General features: G+C 47.3%; 1 protein-coding gene across 1 annotated transcript in view; it reads right to left on the minus strand.

The window, feature by feature from the left end:
- The window catches only part of LOC144791554 (chymotrypsin-like elastase family member 1), a 30,402-nt gene continuing 5,319 nt past the window's right edge, over positions 1–25,083 (minus strand). Inside the window, exons 3-8 of the mRNA XM_078666272.1 lie at positions 10,945–11,045; positions 8,562–8,687; positions 6,458–6,594; positions 3,711–3,856; positions 2,105–2,254; positions 1–1,210 (exon numbers count right to left, since the gene is read on the minus strand). Coding sequence (XP_078522398.1) covers positions 1,193–1,210; positions 2,105–2,254; positions 3,711–3,856; positions 6,458–6,594; positions 8,562–8,687; positions 10,945–11,045 — 678 coding nt within the window. The 3' untranslated portion in view covers positions 1–1,192. The remainder of the gene's footprint in view (positions 1,211–2,104; positions 2,255–3,710; positions 3,857–6,457; positions 6,595–8,561; positions 8,688–10,944; positions 11,046–25,083) is intronic.

The following is a 25,083-nucleotide window of genomic DNA, read 5'->3' on the forward strand; positions in this document are numbered from 1 at the left end:
TGAGTGAAAGAGTAATTTTTATTTCTTCCTGAAAGGGCCAATGCAATGTCACTTTGTTATACAAGGTAGCATCGAGAAAAACTCGACTAACATTATTCTGATTGAGTTTTGTTGTTCAGGCATGTAACTAAAACAGTGTCTCTTCTTCCTTCTGCTTTTTTCAGCTTGTAGTCTTTGATCTAAAGATGCAGTGTTTAGAATCATGTTTTGGGTCTTATTTAGTTATTTTATAAACTGTAGAGAATGGGGAAATATCACAATCCTATTTGATATTTTGGCTACATTCGATTTCAATGATAGGTAAAATGGCTGGTTTCATCAGAATATTTCCTAATATGTGCCATCACATTTACCCACAGACAGAGAAGGGGTGAAATCCTTTGATATATCAGCCCCCTTTTCTAGCAAGTTTGTATTGATTGTAAGTGAATTGCCAAACACCCCAGGCTTTAAAAATTCAATGCAAGATGAAGTGACAGGTATATGTGAAAAGAATGCTGACACTAACCATCTGAGATAGTGGTGAAAACATGGCACCAGATGTTTGGTAAATCATGGAATGGAGTGTCACTTGGAATGCTACTGAAAAAAGTTCCTACCAAGTTCAATAAAGATTGGAGTTATATTGTTTGTATTTGTAGTAATTCAGCTATGTAGATGAAAAAGATGTATGATGGCCTGTCAAAATACCTGAGCTGAAGTGCTTCCCTGTAAGAGATCCTTGTCACTTGCTTGACGGTATGCTGAAAGCATCTTTATAATCTTCAGAGTTAAAGAAGAGTGCTATTGACTTTATAGTCCATTCTGATGGAGTAAAATGGATTTGGACCTCACATACCCTGTGCACACGCTATCTAGACACAAGCACTATCAGAACAGAAAGCAAGCAATAATTAAAATTAAATTAAAATTTCATAAACACCGGAAAACACTGTTTCTGTTGTTTTTAATGGCTCGAAAATGTGTAACCACTGATAACCACTGTTTTTTTAAGGTATCTAAAAAAACAAAAATAAAACACCAGATTTTACCAAAAATAGAAACTGAAAACAGGACAGCCTAATTATAATTATTACTGAGAGCTATACATATCTCTCACTAGTACACAGTAATCCAAACATGTTGGAACATCCGATAAGCCAGACCCAAGTATCCAGAGGAGTCACTAGCACGTCTCAGACTTTGATTGCATTTAGTTTGTGTTCATGACCTAAAAGAAAAGGAGGGCATTTATCAGCAAATTATAATTGTGTCGCTCATAGATGCAAAGGCATCATACACTTTGTCCTGAAGCTCTTAGTAACTGCCGCAGTGAAGCCCGACTGCTCCAGCGTTTATTGACAAGGTGGCAGCTTGCTCGCCACCTCCTGCCTACCTACAGGGCATAAGATCTGTTGTGTTTCTCTGCTGAACTAACCTAACCTCACTTCCCTCCTTACACTGTTACACAGCCTTGCACTGTGCAGCATTCTGTTCATGCTACCTGAAAAGCTATATGAATACGTGCAAACATAGCATTTGCCAAAACAACAGCTCAGATGTTAGGATTCCAAAATCTCCAAGAATCAGGACCTAATGTCTACCAAGCATAATAACAAAATTAAGGTAATTCAGGTAAGAATTTATTAAAAAAAAATGTAATTCTAATTTATGAATGTGTGACTAGTGAAACAAAATTTATTCTAGAAGAAGCTGTGAGTCCTATTATTATTTTTAGATTCTTTAAGTAAAACGATCTTTGCTGGCTATTTGTTTTTCCTCTCTGTAATTTCTGCTTTTTTATATTAAGAACCCTTTTATATCCCAGAGTTTGTTTCTTTTTAACCCATTTTTTCCCTTCAAGTCATAACATCCAACCTAATGGTTAGCTCTATAAACTGGAATAAAGGTAATGCAAAAGATGTGCCAGAAAATTATTTGATTTGCCCAGGATAACACAACTTGGTCAAATGCTGCCTCCAGGATTATAATCAAGACTGTTGATTTCCTTGTTTCACATCCCCCAAACTAGCCACTAGCCCTCATCTCTCTTCAGTTATGATCAGGTCTAATTCTTTGATGCCACAGTGAGCTAATCAACTTGAGTCTTCTGTTTCAAACTTACGTTGTTCATCCAAGATATGTAGGCTGACACCCTGGTGAACACAGTTGGCTTGTTCTTTGTGTTGCATCCACTGGAGGACACAAAGCTGGTAATTCCATGGATGTAGCTAGCACCATTGACAACACAGTGAAGAGGTCCACCAGAATCTCCCTAAGAATCAAATACACAGATAGTTATGAAATTCAAGTGATACAATATGGTTGAGCATATTGAGTTCATGGGTTGAAAGATGTTCACATTTCTCGCAGATTACAGATGCTCCTACAGTCATGTCATGGATTCCCATTGAGAATGGGGCTCACTTTGGCTCCCTAAACCTTCTTGAAAAATACCCCCATTGCTCTTTGAGGACAATGAACGATCAAACAAGTAATTCTTTAATGTGCACATATTACCCCAGCATTGATGAAAAGAAAACCATACCATCAATGAAAGTGTACTGGCATTCTTTTTTGAAACCAAAGAAAAAGAAATAGAGTTTGATTACTTGGAGGAAACTCAGAATGGACATCATGGCTTACATGTTTATCTGAGTATTCAGCAATAGGCAAATGTAGTCATCAACAGAAGCACATATCTGTGTATTTTGCTTTAACATAGCAAGTCTTCGAATTAATCTTTAATTTAATGTGGTCATTAAGTAACACATATTGTTTTTACCCAACTTGGTTTTACTCATTTCCTTACTGTCAGTCACATAATAGACTTGGCTGTTGGACTACAGACAGATGAGTTTACTCTTTGTCCCATTAAACTTTTTGGGAAAATGCCCCATCTTCCACAACAGCCCCATGAGAACAATGCTGTGTAAAATAGTAATACTTTTCATTTGTCACGTTGACTGCCTGTAGGGGGAAACAATTCTTACCAATAAAAGCTGTACTGGTATGCTCAAGAACAAACAGTTCAAATATTGGAAAAAACCTCAGGATGGTCATGCATCCTAGATTTTGGCCATTTGTGCATTTAGCCCTAAGGACATGTGCACATTAGTCTCGCCTCCCCAACAAAATAAATGAGATAAGAAGCACATACTTGTATATTGTTTACTATCACTATGGCACTCCGCAGTATTTATTTTGATATTTGTCAGGCTGTAACTACCAGGTATTGTTTTGACCCAACATGGTGGTGCTCATTTTGTCATTCTTCGAAAAATAACAGGCTCAGATGGCATTCCATGATTCAACCCAGTGGTTTTTAGATTACACGCACTCAGATTTCCAGGACGGGGACTAAAATGAATAAGAGTCTATTGACTGCAGTTGATCATAGACAGAAGACGATTGCGTAATAAATATTTCAACACAACAAAAGCAAATTTATATTTATCGCTTTGTAAATTTAATAATTGGAGTTCTGGTTGAGGAAGGCAATGTCCTTAAATAAATGAAAGAAAGAATCCTACAAATTCTTTATGGTATTGGATATGTAGAACTGTAGAAGATCATATCCTAAGTAAGATCAGAACCTTGCAGTTAACCGATCGAAACATGTCAATAGCATTTAGGAAGACTATAACAATGGGATACATGATATCAGAGCCTTTTCTTAGAAGACTTCTAGCACACACAACCCATGTTATGTTGATACATTCAGTACTTACTTGACATCCAGAGTGCACTCCGTCTCCGCCAGCACACACCATGATGGTTTTGACGATGGTGCCCCAGTAGGTAGGGGTTGTACAGGTTATGTAATCCACAACTGGAAGAGGTGCCTGCTGAAGGGTGGGAGACACCTGGCCATTGCCTGCAAGAGAAGGTACAATTACATAGCCTTTTTCTCTTTATTCAGAGCAAGTCTTTCATTACCCATGATTTGTAGAATTCTAGAAGTTGACTGCAGATCTCTCCGTATCTCCCTTTTGAGACAGACAAGTGTGATTTGAATATATTTGCTCAACTTTCATCACCTTTCCCCTGCCCCAAGAATAGAGGAGGCAGATACATATGGGCCCCATAAAGGCTAGTGCCTGTTTGTCAGTGATTATCCCCTGGCTGTACTAATAAAAATGTAACCAAATGCTAAGATATTACATGTGACATAACCCCAATGACATGGCAGTGCATTGCTCTGTTTTGAGTTTTTATATGTACTAATCATAAAATATGACAAAAACATCTATCATATGTGCAGAAGCACAGGAGAGATAAATGGGAAGTTGAATTAAGCAGTGCATCTACGGGAGGAGGGGGGCTGGGCGTGTGCGAGCAGAAAATAATATATATTAACCCCTTCCATGCTGGTGACGAACCCCAGCCATCACGCTCCACGGTGCTCGTGTGCGGATGACGGCTGGGGTTCAGCCCTGTTCGTTCCGCGGCCGCACACGGGGGGAATCGCGGCCGCACGGAAGGGGTTAAAAAATAAAATGTACCTGAACTCAGCGACGTCCTCGCTCCGGAACGCCTCTTTCAACACAGGAACCAGAAGCAGCAACTTGTAGGACGCTGGCCAAAAAGACATGTGCACTTTAAACAGTGCCATACCAGTCCACCCTGCTGAGTGACATGCTTCTGTCACTCATCAGCGGCCCACCTCCATCCTGACGCTCGCCTCGGGGGATAAAAAATAAAATGGTAATTAAATACCATTTTATTTTTCATCTTTGGGGACTTTTAAGTGGGGCGACACTCCTGCTACTGTTGTCAGTGAGATATCATGGGATCTAGTGTACAATTACTTCAACAAAGGCAAAGAAATATGGTTGCTTATTGCCCTTAGTGTTAGTTCCTTCTTCCTTGTTTGCATGCTGGGTACAGTTTTTTTCTACAAAGTGAATCTACGTTCTCTTCCTGTTCTTTACATGAATAGAAAGCCTGAATGTCATTTTTTTGTAGAATAAAAAAAAAAGTCTAATGCTTATATTGTGTCTTCAATGTGATCAATTTTCTCATTAGTGAGGAATTCAGAGAAAGGTCTCTATTTCACAAGCACAGTGGGGTTATCCACAGTTTAGACAGGGCATTCGTGGGCAGATGGAACAGTTTCACTACTCGTCTCGTTTTGCCAGATTGAGGCTCGTTCACTTAGGACGCGGGGGAATGGTCCATTCCTCATCCGCAGGGTGCCCCGCATCATCCATGGTAATGAATGAAAATCTCAAGACAAGAGGGATGAGCTGGAGATGGGAAGAATGTGTGCCCGGGTAGAAGGCCTCACACTTTCTTTAGATGCTCACTCGGACATCAGTAGGGTTGCATGGGTCCTGGCTAAAAAACATGAAGCAAATCAGATGCACATACCCAGTTATCATGTTCCCATAATAATGAAAATCTTTAATGTAAATGAGGTCCAGTTTAAACCAAATGGGTGTTGTCTGTGGTTCTGGGTCTGAGCGGATCTGAGTATGCATCCCATATTTGGCATAATGCTTCTACGCAAACCCCACAGATGGGGGGACTGGAAGAGGATATTTCCTGCCTGTGGATTAAAGAAGTGTATTTATGTGAGGGTTTGGTATATAGGGGATCTTATTCCACATCTTTGCAGACTAGGAAGGTCGTGGTGCACTTAGTAGAGACACCAATTTTCAACAAAGAAGAAGAAATCAAGTGCAAAAGTAACAGAATGTTGAAACTAACGACTTCTAACTAGTTCTCATTTTTGCTGGGAATACTTGCCCATCTCAGCTTCCCAGAATTTATGTACTAAGGCCCAGGTTTACTAACATTTTCTGCTGGGTTTGCATTATAAAAATGACACAAACCTGGCACAAAGTACTGTGGTAGGATTTACTTTCAAGCGCGAATCATGGGTTGCATGGGAAGGTTGCCTAAAGTAAAGCTCTCTGTGCTAATTTGTGCACCTTTGTGCTACTTTGAATCAAAGGGGTGTGCATGGGCGTTCCCACGCAACTACACATGGGTTTTGACACAACCTTATCTACAAACAATTGTATGCAGGGATTTTCACCAAAAATGCCTAACAGTGAGTCAACTTTGAAAAGTCTCTAGATTTGTTTAGCTTGCATGTGTGCTGCGCTGCACAGCTCACATACAAAGTGACAGCACTATTAAAGCATAGTTTTTGCAGTGGAATGTTCATCTTCCAGTACAAAACCAGTGCTTTACCGAATGCACACTCCTTTGCACAATGGTGCAAAGTTGGGGTGTTGTTACATGGCAGCCTAAAGTGAGCTAGTGATGGGGGAGAGAAAAAAAGCATCATATCTTATTAGATATTGTGCTGTTTTTCTCACAACCTTTGATGCAACCCAGTATCGCAACTTTGGGTGCAGTGCTGTATTGCCCCAACACGTATTAAATCAGCCAGAGTGTGATCTCCTAGAGGCTTCCTGAGCCTGAGATACCGCTGGGTGCACCTGAGGCAGGTAATAGTAATACTCACTTGTGGTCATGCCCCAGCCGGTGATGGTGCAGGGATAGTTGTTGGAAAGGACCTGTCCAGCTGGCGGCAGAAGCCCAAGCTGCACGTAGCTGTTCAGAACAGCGTCCCAAGAGAGTTTCAGAAGAGCAATGTCATACCTGCAAAAGATCACCCGAGTTAGAAGCAGAAGGAAATGAAAGGAGACAGTACAGGAAATGTACTATGTGACATAGAATGCCCAGCCGCTAAAAGCCACACAAAACATCATTAACCGGGAGATACAAACTATTCCAGCCAATTTCTCCTTCAATGGGAATCGTCTACATTGTCCTTGGGTATGTTGTAGCCGCTACAACATACCCAAGGATAAGCCATAGTTTTCGGGCATGCAGCCATAGACATTAATTTGTCGAAACGTTGATGATGGGCTAAAAACAAATCAAAAACCCTTTGGCCTCATTTACATCACAGCGTGGAACCCTTGCCCAACCATTAGTACTGAGCAGTCAGCTATGTGCTGCTCAAGGGGTTAGAGGAGAGGCCTGGAGAGAAAACTTCTGAAAGTTTACTTTCTGATTCTACTGCTGCTTTTATGGCCCCTTGTGCCAGTAGCAGGAAGGGCAGTGCCAGGTATAGCAGTGGAAAAGTCAGGGTGACTGCTAGCTGCAAGTAATGCCCATCTGCGTAACCCCCTGCCCACTGTTTAGCTCATTAGAAACAAACCATGAGGCAGATTTACAAGCTCCTTGCGCCTCATTTACGCCGCCGTTGCGTTACTTTTGTGAAGCAGCGGCGGCGCAAATCCTGCTCCATGGTGCGGGGGTACTTACAATTGTGACGCATCTGGGAGATGCATCACGTTGTAATGCCCTGCGCTACATGTAGGCGTTCCTGCGCATGGGGGGGCGTTCCGGCGCAGGAACGCCTCCTAAAAGTGGCTGAGTGAAATCTACAAGATTTCACTCAGTCACTTTAAGGCCCATGCTGCGTCAAAACCCTGCGCCTGCCTGAAGCAGGCGTAAGGATTGACGCAGCATTAACTAGATAGGGCCTCCAGAGCATTGCTGGAGCTGCGTCGCGCTTGCGACGCAACTCCAACAATGCGTCACTTTTACGGCACAGATGCGTCCGGCATCTGTGCCGTTTTTGCCCCATGGTGCGCCGCATTGTAAATGCGGCGCATCCATGATGGCGGAGCTGTGGCGCACAATAACTGGCGCATCCCTGCTGATTTGCAGGGATGCACCAGTTATTGTAAATATGCCCCCATGTGACAAACTATCTGAAGGGCAAGATGATTGGTTATTACAGCGAACTGACATGTTTTGATCATTGCTCAGCAGAGCAGCCTCACCTTCTTTAGGGGAACCTTAAAACAAACGTATCTCACTAATGCTAACTTGGTAAGAGGTCACCATGAGAGAATGTCTCCTAATAAATCCTCACCCCCTTCGTCTTTACTGGAGAAGGGGAGATAAATTTGCGTCAAGCTCTTAATCTACCTATGATGCTCGCCTACTGATGACGTATAATGATGTGTGCAGCAGGCAGTGCTGAGTGATGGCACCTGAATGGCTGGATGTGGAGTCATTAAAGTTAGCTCATACAAGTAACCTATGCCATTGAATGTTAATGTAGGTCAGCAATTTAGTGACACTCCAAAGGTCAAGGAATGGAAAGAGACGCGCGTCTCTGCTATGATGGAAGCGCGTCACCCGCCCCCCTGCCCAAAATAGAAGGAAAGGAAAAATAAAACGAATCTCGTGTTATTTCTGCTTCCCTGCTGACTCTTGGGGGAGGGACTTGGTGAAGGTGACAGCACTGAGGGGGGTGGTAGTGCACTCTCTTCACTGCACATGAAGGTCTCAGGCTGGCCAAAGCGTCATGCGCAGTGAAGCTCTTTGCAACTCCAGCTGCATTGCTGGGGCTGGTGAGAGCAGGCACAGACTCCCAGTCTACCCTGGGTCCCTTCGTGACCCCTCCCTCGGTCCCACCCCCTGCCATCAGCCTACCGCCCGCCCGCCCGCCCGCCCCTAGTCTCAAACACCGGCCTCTTCTGGTGCCATACTGCGAAAAAAGGATTCTAGTGAAGTGGTACAAATGCTAGAAGATACATGCGTCTTACCCAGCAGCAGGGTCATTGCTGTTCCAGATGGGGTAGCTGCCGAGCTTGGAGACGGTGATGTACTGCTCAGTACCTTCGTGCACCTGAAAGTTGTGGTCGCCCACAACCACGCGGTAGGCCATATTTCTGTAGAGGAACAAGAAGGCAACAAGAATCATTTCTACTCATTGGTAGAGATTGGCTAAAAGTTGAGACTCTGCTGTAGAGGCTACTGGTTCTTCTGCATGTAGTAGTGTTATTCAACATGGAGCTGCCTGTCTTGTTTAGTGCTGGTTGTGGTGTGGCTGTGGAAAGGAGGATGTTGAAGTGAGCCTGTAATTCCTCACCCATTGTAACCCAAATGAACTGAGTCACCAAGTCGAGATTCCGTCGTGTGTGAATTTAGACCCTGTTCCTCCTCTGTGTGCACGACTGGACCCCTCGCGCACACGGACCAGTGCATACACCAGTGGCCTGGACCTGGTGGGGAGGAAAGTTTTCTTCTGTCTGCAGATCTGGGCAATGTTTATCATTTTACACTTTGTGGAGTTAGAAAAATGTGTCCGTTTACAGTTCTTTGCATAAAAAGTCTTAATGTTGGAAAATGCTCTTTCGGAAGCAGTATTTAAATCTTTGATTTCCACCAATCTCACTGAAAATCCACTAATAATGCTGCATTGATCTGCTGGGATTTGTGTTCAGCGCGAAGGGCACAGGATGGAGTTCCTGCAGCGTAAGAAGTGCCATCTTGAGGCCCTGCTGCTGAGGCTGGGGTTCACCTGCAGCTCATCACCGGCGGTACAAGCACAGCCCTCCACTCCCTACCCCAGGTATGACTCAGGGTAACTTCAAGCACACCCGCGGGCCACTGGCCCCATTCTTACTCTGATATCTCTTCTTCACAGCACTCATCTTGTATTAAGAATATGAATGCCAAGATCTTCATTATTTTTCTTTGTGCTTGGATAGCTAACCGCGTTCGTACTGTGGTTACTTCTGGTTTTAAAGTGAATGAGGTAAATGAAGAAAAAAAGTCATTTCACCCAGGGTCGGACAAAATAGTTCCCCGGGGCATGGAATATACCTCGGGTACAAGGTGTGCCGTCGGCGTTTGAAGCACCGGACCACACCAGCTGCCATGCTAAGGGCGCCCAGAGGAGGCTGAATCCCCCTGTGAAGAGCAAGCACTGTGTGAGGGTGGACCCGAGGGAATATGTGCCTCTGTCTGCTTGTTGGGGTGTTGGCAGAAGTGTATGGTCTTTTGATGAACACAAACCTTTAGTGATAAAATATCTGAATAACATCAGCCATTCTAATAATAATAGTAGACAAATTCTGTATTTGTGGATTTCCTCTTTATTTACAAAGCAATGTAGCTATCCTATTCTCATCCAATCGAGGCCTATTCAGTAAGAGGCCTACGCATGCAGATTGGTGGAAAAGGGCAAAGGTGCTTCATCAGTATAAAACAGCACAGTGATGTTTCTAATGAATAGGACACGTTACAACGCAAACATTTACCATGCAAGCCTTCACAACGCAGTTTTTACATCGCAACATCCATTACAATGCATGATTTTACAACACATGCCATCACCACGCATTTTTAGAAACTACAGTTGCAACGCATTCCATTACAACGCATACCATTACAATGCATGTTACTTTTAGGGAAACAGTTTTGTGAGTGTTGGGTAGTTTAGGGGTAAAAGTTACTATTCCAATTCCAGTGAGTGAAACAGTAGGGAAAGTGTTAGATAGTGTAGGGTTAACAATTACTATTCACACTCCAGTGAGTGCAACAGTAGGGTAAGTGTTGTATAGTGTAGGGGTAATAACTATGTGTTGTAATGGTATGCCTTGTAATGGCATGCGTTGTAGTGGCATGCGTTGTAATGGCATGTGTTGTAGTGACATGTAAAGGATGTTGCATTGATGACTGTGTTGTAAAGGTAGTGCGTTGTAATGGCTGCGGTGTAATGGTTGTTTCCCATTTCTAACATTTGGTAGAATTACTTTACCAGGGAGTGGTCTCCTGTAGAAAAGAAACAGAGGGGCATATTATCAAGACAGGCGATAAAATTATCACAGTTTTAGCGGCAGAAAACTGCAGCTAAAAGGGCGATAATGGGCTTGATAATATGCTCTATGGTATTCCAATTGAAGCTCAGGTTCGATGTCCTTCACATCTAACATGGGCTTCAATTGGAATTCCATAGAGCATATTATCAAGCCCATTATCGCCGTTTTAGCGGTGGTGATAATTTTATCGCCTGTCCACCAGACACCAGGACGGCGCCTGTGAAAGTTGATTCTGTCCCACCGTGGGTCCAAGGAGCCAACCACAGCTCATGTGGCTGTAGGAACAGATCGGTTTCCTGCCTGTCTTGTCTCCGTTGGTTACCTGTCCACGCAGTGAGCAGCCGTCATCACCCAGTTGGTCCTGATCAGGGTCCCGCCGCAGGTGTGATACCAGTTGCCATTAAAGCTGTACTGGAGTGAAATCTAGGGGATAAGATCCAAGTTTGTGACATGCAGTAAAGTTACCCAGCCTGTTGTATTACATTTTACGAACCAGTATGATCAGCTCAAACCTCCACTCTATTTGTAGAACCCAAATACCTGTCTTCAAGTTCCAGCAAGTGGAGGATGGGACTTGACAATCTTCCTAATGGCAAATCCACCAGTCATAATCACAGACACACAGTAGTACAGTAGCACCAGTAAAGTGTCAGTAACATTGGAAAACATCCACCCGCACACACATTCTACAGTAGCAGCCCTGTGAACACCTATTTTACTATTTTTCACATAAATATATTTTATGTCTGTTTTTTACTTATGAAAGTGAAGTCACACTTGCTATCAACGTCTTGATTGGAGCCCTGAGATTAGCTCAGCGAATCAGAGTGCTTTGAATCCTGGCACTGCTGGTGTGCACCTGCGCCCTTCCCTTAGAGGGAGTCTGCCTTTGCTGCCCCAGGATGCACCGTGCTCACTGTTGAAAAACCTGTCCACAGGGGTCCAGGATCAAGGTGCTGATAATAATATTTCAGATTCTGCCATGATCTAAACAAAACCATCACATGATGCCAGTACCTAGATGCTGACAGAGGCCCCAGCGGTGACTTATCGAACTCGATGCCCGACTCTGTGGCTGCCTGCACAACTCTTCGGCTGCCTGCCCAACTCTGCGGCTGCCTACCCAACTCTGCTGCTGCCTGCCCAATTCTGCAGCTGCCTGCCCAACTCTGCGGCTGCCTACCCAACTCTGCTGCTCCCTGCCCGACTCTGTGGCTGCCTACCCAACTCTGCTGCTGCCTGCCCAACTCTGCGGCTGCCTACCCAACTCTGCTGCTCCCTGCCCAACTCTGTGGCTGCCTGCCAAACTCTGCGGCTGCCTACCCAACTCTGCTGCTGCCTGCCCAACTCTGCGGCTGCCTACCCAACTCTGCTGCTGCCTGCCCAATTCTGCAGCTGCCTGCCCAACTCTGCGGCTGCCTACCCAACTCTGCTGCTCCCTGCCCAACTCTGTGGCTGCCTGCCAAACTCTGCGGCTGCCTACCCAACTCTGCTGTTGCCTGCCCAACTCTGCGGCTGCCTACCCAACTCTGCGACTGCCTGCCCAACTCTGCGGCTGCCTGCCCAACTCTGCGGCTGCCTGCCAAACTCTGCGGCTGCCTACCCAACTCTGCGGCTGCCTACCCAACTCTGCTGCTGCCTGCCCAACTCTGCGGCTGCCTGCCCAACTCTGCTGCTGCCTGCCCAATTCTGCAGCTGCCTGCCCAACTCTGCGGCTGCCTACCCAACTCTGCTGCTCCCTGCCCAACTCTGTGGCTGCCTGCCAAACTCTGCGGCTGCCTGCCCAACTCTACGGCTGCCTGCCCAACTCTGCGACTGCCTGCCCAACTCTGCGGCTGCCTACCCAACTCTACAGCTGCCTGCCCAACTCAGGGCTGCCTGCCTAACTTTGCGACTGCCTGCCCAACTCTGCGGCTGCCTGCCTAACTTTGAGGCTGGCTACCCAACTCTGCGGCTGCCTACCCAACACTGCTGCTGCCTGCCCAACTCTGCGGCTGCCTACCCAACTCTGCCGCTGCCTGCCCAATTCTGCAGCTGCCTGCCCAACTCTGCGGCTGCCTACCCAACTCTGCTGCTCCCTGCCCAACTGTGTATCTGCTGCCTGCCCAATTCTGCAGCTGCCTGCCCAACTCTGCGGCTGCCTACCCAACTCTGCTGCTCCCTGCCCAACTCTGTGGCTGCCTGCCAAACTCTGCGGCTGCCTGCCCAACTCTACGGCTGCCTGCCCAACTCTGCGACTGCCTGCCCAACTCTGCGGCTGCCTACCCAACTCTACAGCTGCCTGCCCAACTCAGGGCTGCCTGCCTAACTTTGCGACTGCCTGCCCAACTCTGCGGCTGCCTGCCTAACTTTGAGGCTGGCTACCCAACTCTGCGGCTGCCTACCCAACACTGCTGCTGCCTGCCCAACTCTGCGGCTGCCTACCCAACTCTGCCGCTGCCTGCCCAATTCTGCAGCTGCCTGCCCAACTCTGCGGCTGCCTACCCAACTCTGCTGCTCCCTGCCCAACTGTGTATCTGCTGCCTGCCCAATTCTGCAGCTGCCTGCCCAACTCTGCGGCTGCCTACCCAACTCTGCTGCTCCCTGCCCAACTCTGTGGCTGCCTGCCAAACTCTGCGGCTGCCTGCCCAACTCTACGGCTGCCTGCCCAACTCTGCGACTGCCTGCCCAACTCTGCGGCTGCCTACCCAACTCTACAGCTGCCTGCCCAACTCAGGGCTGCCTGCCTAACTTTGCGACTGCCTGCCCAACTCTGCGGCTGCCTGCCTAACTTTGAGGCTGGCTACCCAACTCTGCGGCTGCCTACCCAACTCTGCTGCTGCCTGCCCAACTCTGCGGCTGCCTACCCAACTCTGCTGCTGCCTGCCCAATTCTGCAGCTGCCTGCCCAACTCTGCGGCTGCCTACCCAACTCTGCTGCTCCCTGCCCAACTCTGTATCTGCCTGCCAAACTCTGCGGCTGCCTGCCCAACTCTACAGCTGCCTGCCCAACTCTGCAACTGCCTTCCCAACTCTGCGGCTGCCTACCCAACTCTACAGCTGCCTGTCCAACTCTGCAGCTGCCTGCCCAACTCTGCGGCTGCCTGCCCAACTCTGCGGCTGCCTGCCTAACTCTGCGACTGTCTGCCTAACTTTGCAGCTGCCTGCCCAACTCTGCGGCTGCCTGCCCAACTCTGTGGCTGCCTGCCCAGCTTTGCAGCTGCCTGCCCAACTCTGCGGCTGTATTCTGCGACTGCCTGCCTAAATCTGTGGCTGCCTGACCAACTCTGCGGCAGCCTGCCCAACTCCACGGCTGCCTGCCTAACTCTGTGGCTGCCTGCCCAACTCTACAGCTGCCTGCCCAACTCTGCGGCTGCCTGCCCAACTCTGCGGCTGCCTGCTGAACTCTGTGGCAGCCTGCCCAACTCTGCAGCTGCCTGCCCACCTCTGTGGCCGCCTGCCCAACTCTCTGGCTCTGCAGCTGCTTGCCCAGCTCTGCAGCTGCTTGCCCAACTCTGCGGCTGCCTGCCCAACTCTTCTGCTGCCTGCCCAACTTCGGGGATGCCTGTCCAACTTCGATGAGTTGAAGTGGTTGCTTCTGCTTATAGAGCTCTCATGTTTTTCTTAATTGGGCTGTCATATGCTGCTCCCGTCATGGTTTTTTAAGGTATCGCTAGAGCCAGCGCATGCGCTGGTCTGGTGAGACATTTAGTAAGCGGGTTTTTAAAGTGCTACCAAAGGCAGCCACCAGCTTGCTATTGGGCACAAGCGCACAACACTACTCACGTTCACGCCTGCACAACATTACCGTCTTGTTCTCTTAACTATACGTCTTTGATCCATGCCTACAGAGACAATCGATGCAGTGATGTTTGGTAGGTCTGCAGTGTACATTCAGAGCATGTACTTCACTAACTAATTAAGCATACTATCAAGAGGATTTTCTGCTTAGCCACTATGAAATGTATCATTTTTATGTTCATGTAGAAGAATTAGCGTTTCCAGCCTTGTCCCTAGAATGCGTTTTAACCACACCACTACGTACCATGCTGCACATAAAATATTTGCACATCCTCCATTGAGCTTTGATAACTTTTGTTATATTTGCACAGTTCATTAGCATAATATATATATTTTTTTACAACACATTTTATTAAGATTTTTGTACCCCAAAGGGCGAACCCCCCACAAGCGGTGTTCAGACAAATTACAGGTTATAGGTACACACGCTGCTGGTGAGGGCAGCACCTGAGGATCAATAAAGCATTCAAACCAACATCCCCCCTCCTACCTCTCCCCTCCCTTGCACCGCACCTCCCACATGAAACACTATATATGCGTACAGGCTTATAGGCATGTTTCCACTCTGGCCCATTCATTAGATTGGAGAGTCATTAATGATAAGTCTGTTGATAGGGTCTGGATTCACTGATGTTGGGAAGATGGATAGGTCAATGCCCCGGTATTCAGCCCACCTGGTCCAGATCTTTCCATGCTTTTGTGGCCAGCCTCGTGCCTGAAACACCGCCACTTCGGCCGACATACATTTATCCAAGGCAGATTTCCATGCCGCTACCCCTGGGGGAGACGAGGACTTCCAATATTGAGCTATGTCACGCTTGGCCAATGTTAGTCCTAAAAATAGCAAATGTCTTTTATATCTGTTCCCCCCAATATCTTCTGTGCTATGGAGATGGGTTAATCGAGGATCTGCTGGGAGGTCCTAGCCTAGCACCCGCCCCAGACAAGACAATACGCTCAACCAAAAATGTTGTAGTGCATTGCAGCCCCAGACCGTGTGGAGAAAGGACCCTTCTTCCGAATTGCATCGGAGGCAGGTGGGGGATGGAATAGCTCCCATCTTCCAGAGACGGAGGCGGGTGTAGTACACTTGGTGAAGATATTTGAACTGACTGGATCAATCTATATCTAGAGGACACGGCTGAGCCCCTAGGGCTGGCAAGAGCCTCAGTCCAGTCATCATCTGTAAGGGTCGGTACATCTGCCTCCCACGCTGCCCTTGTCAGGTGTATGTTTACCTTGGAATGTGTGGTCAGGGTCTGGTGTAGTTGGTGGGTTTTGTGTCCTCCCAGATCCCCCATCAGTAGTCTACCCTTCAGGGTGTGAAATTCTGGTAGTGCAGTAAGTTTTTCATTCAGGGGAGACAGAGCATGGCGGAGCTGAAGATACTTATGGAATTGGGAATTGTGTAGGTCAATCTCCGGCATAATATTATTATTTATTCCATTTCAGATCCTACTCCTCCGCTGTCACGGAAATGTCAGGTTTTCTGCTCTACTGCTAAATGTGAGGACTGAAATTTGCACCTCCAAAGTGGAGGGTATACTGTCTGTGTCCATTTATCTAAACTCTTTAATGTGCTGGTATTTTCAAAATGTTAGGAACATCTAACTGGATTTTCCGAGGAAATCCATCCATCCTTTCGTTATTTCACAGCGTTACGTACATCAGACATTTTTGGTGGATCCACCATTCCGGGTCGTGTTGTCCGCTATAACGTCTGGTGGTAGTTCCCTCTCATCATAGAGAGAGTGGCAGGAGTAGTACCCACCAGTGGAATTTCCATTATCGGCCTAACTGTAAATAGAGCGCATATGTCACCAGCGGTGTGGGTGGTTAATCAGCCACTTAATCTGTGTATTTTAATTTAATAGTTAAATCAGACTCCATGCCTTGGCTGCCTCTGATAACAAAGTGAATTTATGCTAAAGTGTATCATTTGGTCATGGGCATTTCTGGTCACTCTAGGAAAGCTGCGAATTTCTGTAGTTTGTGGTGGCATTGAGGAAGTACATTTGTCATGATTGATACTGACCCCTGTGTGAGGACTGGATTATTACATTGGTGAATATAATGGAAAAGCCCTGCACAGCCTGTGGCATAGCTATGCAATCGCGCTGGCGTTTTTTTGCACGATGTTTGTGCAAAACGGTAATTGCAGTGGCAACCTCGGAGCACAACCTTTGGTTCAAATTATCATTAGCTTGCTTGCACATTAAGTTGTCTTGTATTTTTAGTCTGCTGGTTTCAGTTCGGAATTTGTGATAGGAGTCGCAGTCATTGAGTTTCTTGTTTTCATGCCCTTCAGACAACGTATATGAACTTAACACAGACAAACGTCTGGGTACAACTTACAGGCTTCTAACTGCAAATGCGCTAAACTATTCTAAATTGCGACTATTTTATTAGCTTAAAACTGAAACCGATTGCAACTTCAAAACGTTTTTTAAAAGTCTGCTATGCAAAATATGAAAAAGCAGGAAAACTACATGCAATCTGTTGCAAATGGGGACTTTGTTGTAATTACTGTTGTAATGAACATTAGAGCTGCAGCAATTAAACCGGTAACTGGTACTCTCAGCATCATTGATGACGTAATGATTACACAACTGAACACAACACTTCACAAATAGTTTTAAATAGTTTTAACCCCTGTGTATAACTGCATGTTTGCAACCTCGACGAATTTTGGCACACACTGTGACTTGCAGCATCTGAGGCAAAATGATTCACTGCTGCCGCATAATATTTGTGTAAAACTTTAGCTAGCATACTAGCCTGCTATTCACATTTAACTCTGTAAACCATATGCTGTGTTACTCTACTGGGTAGCTGTATAATACAGCAGCAGCTAGTACTTTGCCTCCGTGCGTTTTCTGAAAACATTTAACTACTTGCGATTCTCTAGAGCAGGGTCTCCGATAGGCATTTGTTCCTGAACCACACTGGTCTTTGTGTGGTTTGAAGGGTGTGTGATTTGAAAGGTGTGTGTTATTGTTAAAGGGGTATTTCCTGAAGGGCCGAGGGACGATCAACCCTTGGGGCTTTTTGGCACAGGCTACACGTGTATTGTTATGCATCTTAGTGGAACTCATTTTATCGACCTCTGAAGGATGAAAGGCTGAGTGGACCCGTTGACATTAAAATCTGTGATCATGAGCAGTTTGTAATGCCCAGCACAAGTCAGCATTCTAGTGCTGAGCCTGTAACTACACTGAACACCCACCCACCACTGATGTCACAGGTCATGTGACACAGTACCAATAAAAGAGGCCGAGCGCACGTGCTCTGGGCCAGTTGCACCGAGCCAGCAGTGTGTCCTGCGTCTCAGTCATTTCCCAGCATGAGGGCCTTAGGCCCGACCCTACAATGGCGACGAGGACGGAGCCGTGCCCAGCGTGCCACAGCTCCATAGAACATTTCGAAGGAAAAGGGGAAGAGAGAGCTGCCTGCTGCAAAGGCACACCCCCTGAGAAGGAAGCCGGCCGCGAGGCGTGTGTCGAGCCCCGGGCCGAGAGAAGAAGGAGGAGGTGACCGGGAGCTCACCCCGCACCTCTCCTGCCTGCCGTGGTCCGCCCTGCCGTGGCGGAGCCCCAAGAAGACAAGCGGAGCCATCGCGGTGCCCACCCGCTGAAGAACAGGCCCGTCGGCCGGAGGTGAGCCCACTGTTAAGCACCAAAAGCGGAGCCCACCCGCGATGATCACAACAGCGATAATGGCGGCCGCCTGCTAGCGCCGCCCAGGGCCATACAAAGCGGAGCTCACCCGCTAAAAACACTGACTGTGCCCCGTAAGGCGGGAGCGGCGTTTTAACTACTGGCCCCCGCAATCAAGACAAAGACAAAGCTCGCGGAGCCCACCCGCGGCCTGCCTGCAGCGTCCCCCGCCGCGCGTGTGAAGTGCGGCGGCGGGGTGAAAAACTTCAGCGGAGAGCGCCGGCAGCGTAAGGGGAGCTGCCAGGCGCCAAATAGGTTAAGCGGAGCTCACCCGCAATCAACTGAAATTAAACGGAGCCCACCCGTCAAGCGCCAACTTCTTCCCGCGCCGCGTGTGCTGTGAAGGCGGCGGGGGGGCGAAGAAGCGAGAAATCCAGCGCCCGGCTCACAGCCGGTGAAGAAAGCACCAAGCCTCCCCTGCGTAGACCGGCGAACTCAGCCCCGGCGCAGAAAAGAAGAATAGAAGGTAAAGAAGCGGCGGCCCGGAGACCGACCAACACCCATCACCCGCCGCACAGCGTGTGACAAATGGCGCTGCAGCGGCGGGGTGCTAAGGAACAATGGCAGCATCCAGACTGAGGCCAAACGAAGCGAGATGTCCCTAACGCCCGCCCGTGCATCAACACAGCGGGAGGACTCTTAGCAGCAGCACCAGCCCTCCTCCGCCTCGCGCAGCATGAGACACGAGAGGCTGCGGCGGGCGGAGGGCTCGAGGAGAACAACAAAAAGGGAAGACCACAGCACAACTAGCGCTGCCCCAGATAAATCAGAGCTGCACCAGCCGTCATGAGTGAATAAAGACCCCTCCACTTGCCTGATCAGCTCGTGTCCCGTGGCCTGAGTGTGTTTGCCTTTTACTCCAGAACCTGCTCCTCTCCACTCAGCCACGACCAGCGAGACACGCATCAGGTGGAAAGCTGCCTGATCTGCACTGCCATCTAGTGGCCTATTAGGAACACTGCAGTGAAGGGGATCGAACAGCTTCCAGATAAGCCTGCAGCAAGGGAGTGATCACTGCAGCTTTGCCCTAGCAGCCCCAAGTGTGCCACAGGACAGCAGACTCCTAGCAGGGGACAACAGGCTGCAAGCGCTCAAAGAGCAGCACAGGACCGACTGGAGCAGCACACGCCTAACACCAGAGTGAGACAGGGACATCTCCCCATCACAAGGAGAAGATAAAGGACAAGCCACATTCACCGCAACTGAAAAGGACTCTGACCCCAAAGCACAGCAGGAACGCTACCACGCCCAAGTGACACCAATTCAATACACAGCCTCCTGAGGACAAAAGGAGACGCCGCAGGAACACTCCGGAACCACAAAGAACACTATCACACCGCCGAGAGCGAGAAAAGGTAAATGCGCAGCCACGCGCCAGAAGCACAAAAGAGCGTGAAGACCACCCCAAGAAAGCGCCAGAAACCCCAAAAGCGCGCCAGGAGTGCAGCGACTCCTCACCAGATATTCATGAGAACGCGCGACAAGTGCGCCCACAAGAAGATCACAAGAATCGCAACTAGCACCAAACGGAAGAAGCACGACCAGAAGAAGATCCATGGAGCGGTGACGCAACCCTCCAGAAGCAAACACTCAAGAAGCATCAACACAATGCCAGAAAAGAAGACAGCGATGCCTGGTGGCCACAGGCCATCGCTGCAACAGAATGGCGAAAGTAAGAACACCCCCACATGAACCAACAATGGTTCTGGAACCCAGCACCAAGAAGTGCGACAGCGCATGACGCAAATGCGCAGCAGTGCGGACAGCACTAGCCCAAAGCATCAAGTTACAAAGAAGACACGAAGAGCGCATCCAGTTGCGCACCAAAGCAATCCAACCGAGATGGAAAAGAAAATGGTTGCGCAGACAACCCGCAGCATTGAAGATACACCACAGAAGCAACCTGACCACTCAGCTTGGTCACAAAGCACGAAGTCGACCAGCCAGATAGTCGCAACAAGAAGCCTACCTGCCGGACCTCGGCAGAAGGGACCAGCACGAGGTCCAAGAAGCTCAGCACCACAAATCCTACCTGCCAGACCTCGGCAGAAGGGACCAGCACGAGGTCCAAGAAGCTCAGCACCACAAATCCTACCTGCCAGACCTCGGCAGAAGGGACCAGCACGACGTCCAAGAAGCTCAGCGCCACAAATCCTACCTGCCAGACCTCGGCAGAAGGGACCAGCACGACGTCCAAGAAGCTCAGCACCACAAATCCTACCTGCCAGACCTCGGCAGAAGGGACCAGCACGAGGTCCAAGAAGCTCAGCACCACAAATCCTACCTGCCAGACCTCGGCAGAAGGGACCAGCACGAGGTCCAAGAAGCTCAGCGCCACAAATCCTACCTGCCAGACCTCGGCGGAAGGGACCAGCACGACGTCCAAGAAGCTCAGCACCACAAATCCTACCTGCCAGACCTCGGCAGAAGGGACCAGCACGACGTCCAAGAAGTTCAGACAATGCACGGTCCGACGACCTAGACCCACGAACTTCAACCACACAAATTAATGAAAGCAACAGGAAGAAGATGTGAAGGTCGCGACGCTAACCCTGGGAAGCGAGTAATGAGAAGTTAGTGTCCTAGGACTAGGACAAGACCAGGAAGACACGAGCAGAGTGCGCGCGCTGCATGGGGAAGCCTGGCCAGAGAAGATGAAGAAAAGGGGAACAGGGTACGCTGCGAAAAGAGGAGAAGAGAAGAAGAAAGATCGGAGCGGCACACTGCCACCGAAGAAAGGAAGGAAAGAGAAGTCAGAGTGACACCCAGTCACTGCAAGGAGAATGAAGACAGAACAGAGTGGCCACTGCCACTAAGAAGAAAAGAAGGAAGACGCAATCAGAGTGGCACGACTGTCAAGCTAAGAAGAACGAAGAAAGAACAGAGTGGCCACCGCCACTAAGAAAAGTAGAAAGGTGACAGGCACTGGAACACCGGAGTGCAATGGAGAACAAGCCTGGTAAGAGCACCGGCAGAGCAGACCAAAGACAACCACCTACGAGTCATCCACCCACATGGCGAACGCAGAAGGGAGCAAGATAGACTGTTGAAGACATCTACCTCTGGGGTTGGCGGAAGATCGAATGGCGAGAGTGCTCACACATCCAGCTGATGAACTGACCACTCCACACCGACCCGTGGCAACCTAAGAAGAGGCCTCAAGGAACTCTGGTGGCAGCAAGTCCCAAACGGGAGACAGATCTACAGAAGCACGTCTGCAGGACTCAAGAGGGTGAAAGCCTCAAGAGCAATGAAGAGAGTCGACAACTCAACCTTCAGGTGGAACTAGGACACGACGGTGAGGTTCGTGGAGCGCCCTGCTCACGGCCCGAAGGCTATGGTAGAGCAACGCGACCAAAACACCAGTCCAGTGGAAACCTGGCAAAGAGGTCCTCCCGGACATCTTGTGGCAGAAGAAAACCGGCGAGAGGGGCATCCTAGTGAGAGGGATGTTCGCACCTACTCTATTCACCTGCTAAGAAACACACTAAAGCCTGCCTGGAAACAACACGCAACCAGCTTGGAGAAAAGAAGCCGGAAGGCAAATAACAACCACGTCATCCATCTCTCTTCAACCATTCATCACCAAGAGAGCAAAGCAAAAGGCAGGGCTGAGAACAGCCGACAGAGAAAGAATGAACCCGTCGAACAACTAAGAACCGTGCCACCAAGAACTGCTAATTCAAAACGCAAGAACTATACTGCCTGCGGCTTGCAAGCAGCCAAAGAGACTCTTTTTGAAAGCGCAAGTCCAATGTTATTTTCTGTGTTTTCTTTTCCCCCACAGGTGTTTGGACTTCTCATGTTTGGTTTACTTTTTAACCAATTTGGGGAGGGATGTAATGCCCAGCACAAGTCAGCATTCTAGTGCTGAGCCTGTAACTACACTGAACACCCACCCACCACTGATGTCACAGGTCATGTGACACAGTACCAATAAAAGAGGCCGAGCGCACGTGCTCTGGGCCAGTTGCACCGAGCCAGCAGTGTGTCCTGCGTCTCAGTCATTTCCCAGCATGAGGGCCTTAGGCCCGACCCTACACAGTTCAGCAAGCCAGCAGACTTAATTAGACCATCCATTCTACTCCGTCTGATGAGTGTACAGTTTACTGTCTCTTCACGGTAGTTTGCAGTAACGCTTTGGTTCTTGACCCACGCCGCCTAACCTGTGTCAGATCTCCGAGACCCACATACCGCTAGTTCACAGTTCCCATGTTTCCCTGTTCCATCAGAGTTCGGCACTCTGTTTCCTGGCCTCCCTAGTTATTGTTGTTTTCTTTTTTTTTTTGCTATCATCTCTCCAGATGTACACACTGTTGGCTAAAAAGAGGAGGAAGCCTGGTTGCAGCCAGCGATGGCTGCTTTGAGAGGCACCTGGTTTCTTTCAACTCCTCCTGGTGATTTACAGTCTTTCCTCTTGAGCTGTGATAAGGCTGTGAGTGACCAGTTTATTGCCACGCGTGTGTCTGTTCTTTCCCCCAACTGTGTAATCAGTGCTTGGGTACTTCCCAGACTTCACCAAAATAAGCATTGGCATAGCAGTAGGTCTTGCCTTTGGGACCTTATAAGTGTTTAGCCATGCAACAGTTGATGTTGTTGCACGAAGGATATTGTACTGCATAACTAAATACTTATAAGATTCCAAAGGCAAGACCCATTGGCTATGCCAATGCTTGTCTTTGCATTACCATTGTTTGGTGTGTTACCTTCTCCATTAAAAATGCAAGATTGCAAATCCAGGAAGGCACATCAATTACAGAACTGAGTGAGCGAACATGGGTAAGATTGAGGTGATTGTTCTCCAAGCTTTTCTAGGCCGAACCCCTGCCTGGAACAATGCAACTGCCCAAATCCTAGGCTGTGAACTCTGTTTATTTATTCTGCCTTTATTAATATTAGTTTGTCTGTTCCTGTGGGGCTGGTTTGTTAAGTAATTACCACCTATATGTGTGATATAAATGGCTGTGTTACAAACATACTAAATGTTGCAGGGAAAAATGGTCCCAGTGTACATTCCTAAAAGAACACAAACAATTCTTTGTGCTGTACAAACAAAAAATTATACATTGAATTTTAGAGAGATGTTTGTTTATTCATCCTCATCAAAGCACATTTATGAAAATAGCTTTTCATTAAGCATGAACGTTGTGCCTGGAAAAAAGGGGGGGAGTAGTGGGGAAGGTAAGTGGTTTTGTGAGGATTAAAGTTGTGTAGACAGTTCAAAGGGTTTAGTGTAGTCACAAAATAAACAATTGACATCCCAGAGGAATATCATTTAGCGACATAGAAACTTAAACAGTTGTTAACCATGCCCATACATTAAAACACAGTAACAATAATCTGTTGTTCTTGGGTTGGCAAAAATACAAAAGTCTACGTTTCAACCCCCGAGCAGCGTAGGTTGAGGTCCATGTGATATTTAGCACTGTATCTTTAAACTGTTCAATATAGAATATTAAGGATGTCATTTAGTATGTCATGCAAAAGGCTGACATAAGAAGATTCTAATGTTAGTCAGTTAATGCTTGTTTGTCTTGCATATGGATGGGATCTTATATTCCTGGATTAAACTTCATTTCAAGCACCACTCTGTATCTTGGATTTATTAATGAAGATACTTCACTGGCGTAGTCGGCATTGGAAACTTTTGGAATGAACATGAGGATGTATTTTCATGTAAAGATCCCAACATAAGTTTTCGTGAGGAGAAGAATCTACATTGTTTGGCAAGGAGATGAGCCAACCCTCGCTTAACTGGCAAGCAGCTTTTTGTTACTTACTTCAGTTGAATATTTCAAGTTATTAATGACACAGCGTCATCAAGAAAATCGACTTTATCTACAGTCATGAGTAGAAACTAATTTGGCACATGACTGTTATACTTTAAAGCTTCATTAACTTTGACAGTTCCATTGATGGATATTCCAGTAGAGTAACTGTGTGCATTCGAGCTTGAAGAGAACCGAATGTTTAATCTTGTGCACTCAAGCTTGAAGGGAACTGAGTGATTAATCTTTTAATGGTCGTTTTATCTGACTTTCACATTTTTCGTTGTTATAATCTGTAAAGTATGACAATTTTGATTTTTGTATGCCGTGCGCTAGAGCGCCGTAGTTGAACTGTGAATTTAAAGGAAAACAGTTCAAGCGATTGAGTGTGAAGATCCTTATCACACCGTTGAAGGCAAGGATTTCTGCTTAACGCGGTGTTTAATATCGCAGCACAAGCAATTTTCTATTGAAAGTTATTGCGCAGAGCTCAGTTCGGGATATCACAGCACAAGCGCTTTTCAAAAGGAAGTCATTGCGCGGAGCTCAATCTCATCAGCTAATTCAGCCCGTACAGTGTATTCTAAAGTAAACAAGTTTATCGAGCGTGTGCAGCCAAGTGTGAAGGAAGCTGCTTTCGCGCGCATATCAATTGAATCTAAACAAGTTTAACGAGCGTGAGCAAACAGCTGTGAAGGAAGCTGCCATCGCGTGGACACTAATTGACAACTAACAAGTTTGTCGAGTGAAGGGAGCGTGAGCAGCAAAGCGTGAAGGAGCTGTCATCGCGTGTACTGTGATTTATGGAATACAGCTTCAACTTAAAGGAATACAGCTTCGGTTTACAGCTTCAGTTTAACGCGACCATTTATACATGAAAAAAAACCTGCCATTGTTTATGGAATCTTGATAATACACATATTTAAACACATTTTAGCCAAAAAAATCGATTTGTATCTCACTTTCCCCTGTATTGCAGACTTCAATGTTTTCAGTTAAGTATTAACAACGGTGATACAAGAAGAGATTTGATTGGTCTATACAATTTCACTGGGTTTTTAAAAGTGAATGCTGATTGGTTGCTACATTTTCTGCACATTTCCTGAACACAAGGCCAATTGTTTGTAAAAACAAGTTAGAAGATCTCCATAATATCAATTTATATCTGTTGTTAATCCATTTTAGGGTGTATAACTAT

Source organism: Lissotriton helveticus, chromosome 11 (genome assembly GCF_964261635.1).
Source record: "Lissotriton helveticus chromosome 11, aLisHel1.1, whole genome shotgun sequence".
Lineage (NCBI taxonomy): Eukaryota > Metazoa > Chordata > Amphibia > Caudata > Salamandridae > Lissotriton > Lissotriton helveticus.